This window comes from Pinus tabuliformis, chromosome 9, assembly GCF_031772625.1.
Source record: "Pinus tabuliformis cultivar Carrire ecotype Pingquan chromosome 9, CPIR1, whole genome shotgun sequence".
NCBI lineage: Eukaryota > Viridiplantae > Streptophyta > Pinopsida > Pinales > Pinaceae > Pinus > Pinus tabuliformis.
The window spans coordinates 1,661,342,177-1,661,347,122 of NC_142307.1; the positions used below are offsets into that span (position 1 = coordinate 1,661,342,177).

The 4,946-nt window shown below is 38.1% G+C and overlaps 1 protein-coding gene across 1 annotated transcript; it reads left to right on the plus strand.

Annotated features, from left to right (window-relative positions):
* The first annotated feature begins 1,020 nt into the window (after nt 1-1,020).
* On the plus strand, nt 1,021-2,472 carry LOC149155248 (phospholipase A1 EG1, chloroplastic/mitochondrial-like). The gene has a single exon (XM_089444369.1). The coding sequence runs from the start codon at nt 1,021-1,023 to the stop codon at nt 2,470-2,472; it is 1,452 nt and encodes a 483-aa protein (XP_089300495.1).
* The last annotated feature ends 2,474 nt before the right edge of the window (nt 2,473-4,946 follow it).

Here is a 4,946-nt window from a genome sequence, read left to right on the forward strand (position 1 = left end):
AAGTAAAGTAACAACTGCTAAAAATATCCTTTTCAAAAATAAGAAAAATAATACATTCAGTAAACTGGAAAGATTATACTTCACACAAATGAAGTATAATCTCTAAAAGTCATAAAAAGGGATTGGAGAAAATCAATCCATATGTGGTAATGAAATCGGGCAACCACAAGTGAGGTCCAGTTGGATCAAAAGAGGTAGATCCATGTGTGAGGAATACAACATAGGAGTGATTGTGATTGCAAATAGCTTGGAGGTTGCAGTGCAGGGAGTCTGAAATCACCGATGATATGGAAAAGGAAGGTGCCAAAAGGTAAATGATATTTTTAAGATTTACTTTTTAATGTCAAAGTAGAAAAACTATTGGTAAGAAAAAAATACTTAATCAAGCTTAAATAAGCAAAACATCCAGACGATCAGCCTCCACCCCTGCATGAGATTCGTTAAGGTCATATAGCTATTAGAGTAGCAAAACATCCATTAAAATAGGGTTATCAGATGATAATTGGTTATCACCATCGGGCCTCCACACTCCATGAGATTAGTTAAGGTCATCCAGCTATTAGAATCTGAAGAGAGCTTGAATACTGTCGTGTCGTTTGGCAGGATAGTCGGGTCTGGCGCATGGTAACTTGTCATGTTAACGAACGAACGAACGAACAACACCGCGGCTTTCCGCGTAAGCGTCCGCTTTGGAGAAATGAGATGTGGTCGGTGGAACTCGCCCATGCGGAATTCTTACAACGCGACGTTTAAAGCGTAGCTCAAGTGAAACTTTGACTTGACTTTTGGCAGTATCAACTGATTAAAGGAGGTATTTTTCTCTCCATCGAAGTGTCTCTGTATATAAATCCCCTCATATCATGTGCTTAGCAAAACCGAAGTGTCTCTGTATGAATCCCTCCTTTTCATATGCTTAACAAAATCTGAGTGTTTCTGGATATACATCACTTCGTTTCTAGTGTGGCCATTCTGTATTTAATTACAATTTTGTCTTGAAATACAAAGTTGCTTCTTGAAGATATGATTGTCAAATCTAGCCATGGCCTTTGCCACTTGATTCACCAGACACCATCAACCCTCACACCCGCTGTCTTCGCGAAAAAGTTTAACCGCAATTCAGCTTCTTGTAAGAAATTATTATTCCCAAAAGCAGCTGTTACAGTTGCAGCACCTCCCTGCATGGAGAGGCGACGCATAACCGGACAGGAATCGGTTTTGCAAAGCCCCATGACAGGGTTGGATCCGCCACGTTTATGTTCAGATCATCATCATCAGAAGAAGAATGGTGATGATCATTTAGTGTTAGCAGATACGTGGAAAGAAATACAAGGATGCCATGATTGGGATGGACTATTAGATCCTATTCATCCCCTTCTCCTTTCAGAGATTATCAGATACGGAGTATTCGTACGAGCCTGTTATGAAGCTTTCGACTGGGGTCCTGGCTCTAAGTTTCATGGCAGTTGCAAATATGGTCGCAAAAGTATCTTTGGTAAGCTGGGGATGGAGAATTGTCGTTATAAAGTTACAAAATACATTTACGCCACGCCAGCTATAAACGTTCCCGACATCTTAAAAAAAAAGTTGGAGGTTGGAGACGCATCAAACTGGATTGGTTACGTTGCAGTGTCAGACGATGAGACGGAGATTAAGCGTCTTGGACGTCGGGACATTGTGGTGGCAATGAGAGGCACTGCCACATACATGGAATGGCTCTCTAATTTTATGCAGACACTAACTCCTGCACGTTTGAATCCACTAGAGCCTCGTGACGATGTAAAGGTGGAGATGGGATTTCTGGGCCTCTATACTTCCCACGATTCAACCTGCAGAATTAACCATGGAAGCGCCAGAGATCAGCTCCTGTCTGAAATTGCGAGACTTGTACAACAATACAAGGGAGAGGAGCTTAGCATAACCATAACAGGACACAGCATGGGCAGTGCGCTGGCTATGCTTTGTGCTTACGATATCGCGGAGCTCCAACTAACCCGTCAAGACTATGAATCTTGCAAACGGATTCCAATAACGGTATATTCATTTGCAGGCCCTCGCGTTGGAAACCTCGCCTTCAAGGACCGGTGTGATGAGCTGGGCCTCAAAATTCTGCGAGTGGTAAACGTTCACGACGTGGTGACAATGATACCTGGTGCACTATTCAATGAGAAATTCCGGCTTTGGGAAAAAGTGATGGACAAAAATCCATGGATATATTCTCACGTCGGTGTTGAACTACCGATCGATCACAAATCGCAGCCACAAATTTTCAAAGGAAAATCTCATAACCCATCCTGCATTCACGACCTCGCAATGTATTTGCAGGTTTTGACATGCTGCAACCACCACAGTGATCAACTGCATCACCGTAGCGATGACCACCAACTGCATTGTAAGGGAAACTCCAATTCTGGTGCTTCCATAATAAAGCAGTTATATAGTTTATTTGAGAAGAATATATTATTTGCTCCGTAAATCTTGGGGCAGGATCAAAAAGTTTTGGAGGCCATGATAAATATACAGAGTTCGGTCCTTTTAATCTCTGTGGACACAGTGCAAGGAGACGTTGTATAACTGACCGTAAGATAACCCAACAATCACTTCTCGAATCCCGTAATCTTTAAATTGTTAAAATCATTTACACTGTGTCATCAGTGAAGTAATTTTACTGTAAAATTAAATTACACGTTTTGGTGAGCAAAATTGCAATTTCTAGGTGGAACTATTTTCACAAAAAATTCCTTCCCAATTGAGAACTGGCGAAATGAGTACCCTTATCCACGCCTATGAGAAGCAGCCTAAATGAATGAATAATTAATTTATCTTGAAATTCAAGTATCCTCTACATAGTGATTGAAAAATGTTTTGTCCAACCGCGTGACCATATCAAAAGCATGGAAGCGCGCTGCACATACTACATAGTGATTGGAAAATGTTTTGTCCAACCGCGTGAAGATACCAAAAGCATGTATGTGCACCCCGCATAGTGAGTGAAAAATATGGTTTCTCCTAGCGCGGAAAGAATCTAGCATTCTGTTGTCTCCTTGCTAAAACTTGAACTAAGCCACAGATTGCTGGTCAAACATAACATTTCAGACAGCGACACTATTTTGATCTATTCGTTCCTTACGCAGTAGTCTAACGAGCTGGAGGAATTGCGTGGAGGAATTGCGAGGTCATATTTAGAGAAAATCTGACCAGGATTTTTGTAAATTTAAGTTATAATTGTTAAAAGTCAAAATTTTAGGTGTCCTAGAAGTTTTTATGAGGATGAATCCATTTCAAACACTTTCTCTACAAGATTTTTTGAAATTTTTTTACCCAAATCCCAGCAACTCTTGACCATGAAACCAATTGACTTCCCTCCGCCTCAATAGACGACTCCATTCTTTAGTACATGGTCGCTGGCCTACCACAAGTGGTTATGGTACACCTTTCTGTCGTGGTGCTCTGTTGCTCTATTCGATGCGTTTTCAGGCCCCAAATCAGAAATTTGGGGTTCAAACGATAACGATTGAAAGGTGAATGAATATTCAATTTTCCACCGCTTTCAGTGCTCTGTTGGGATATGTGGTTAACATAAACTATCGTACTAAAAGCGAACATAATTCATGTCAACGATATTTAAACTGTTAGGTCAGTGTCAGTCATAATTTACTATATATTTTGTGGAATAGCTTTTAATTAAATTAGTAATTAATGGAGACTAAATTCCATATAAACAACCTAACGTAGATTTCATAAGTAACTTCATGTCCATCTTGTTTGAACTAACCTCATTTCCCTCATATTTTTACATTTAATAATTAATGGAGACTAAAATCCACATAAACACCCTAACGTAGACTTGATAACCAACTTATTTTGTCTAATAATAAAACATGAATAAATCAAAAAGTTCCCAATATAATATCATTCTTATGTCCATTCATGTCGCTCGTTAAAGCCCACCAACTGATCTACTTTATTCCTTGCATTAATGAAACTTGTGAAAATCGTGATGCAATGGTAGTGCATTGTAATCAATACAAAGCTCAAACCATCTTATTGGCAAATTTATATCATGTCAAATGATAATTATTAGTTGCCCAGTTTAACTTATTCCATTGATTAATAAAACCAACGTAAAATTCAGTTTAGTCGTAATGCATTCTTACCAAAAAAAAAGTTTCCAATCAACATTATTAACACATTTACATTATTAATGTACTCTAATATATTAAAAGTTACAAATATTGAGGACGTTAAAGGATGATTAAATGGCCTGCCATTTTATCTTGTTCCTTTGTCCATGAAAGTACCGTGAAATTTACCTTGTTCTTTTAATCAGTGATACTACCGTGAAGAACGTATTGCAATGGCAATGCATTCCAATGAAACCAAAGTTTCTAAGCAATCTGATTAACATATTTAATTCTTATATAACCTAAAAACAGGAAATAAAAGTGATCTATGTGGAATATGGTCTCTGTCTTAATAGTTGAGGTTACCCTGAAATTCATATTGCGGTGGTAATACATTCCAACCAAGCAAAAATTTCTAAACATATAAGGTAAAAACAGGAAATAAGAGTGGTATTTGTGAAGTTTGGTCTCTGTTCTGATCTGCATAGGGTTTGGGCCGTCGTTCACGTTATGTTGTAGATTCTTGTAGGATTGGGAAATTCTTTCCTCACTAAAACTGTTGCACTGTTGGAGCTTTTTTTATATTGCTTATAAATAAATAATAATTACAAGAGATATTGGGGTTTGGTCCTTCCTTCACATTATCTGGTAGATTCTTGTGGGATCTTGAAACTCTTTTGCAATAAGATCATTGGATAAATAAATAGTTAGAAGGAAATTGGTCCTCTTTCCTCGATATCATTGCTAGATTCTTCAATTTTTTTCTTTAAATAAAAATCAATCACAACCAAAATTTTCTAATGTATTTTTGAACCTCTTCTCTAA

Bases quoted from the DNA above. Each gene is read 5' to 3' on its own strand.
- LOC149155248 (XM_089444369.1), top strand. From the start codon at position 1,021: ATGATTGTCAAATCTAGCCATGGCCTTTGCCACTTGATTCACCAGACA.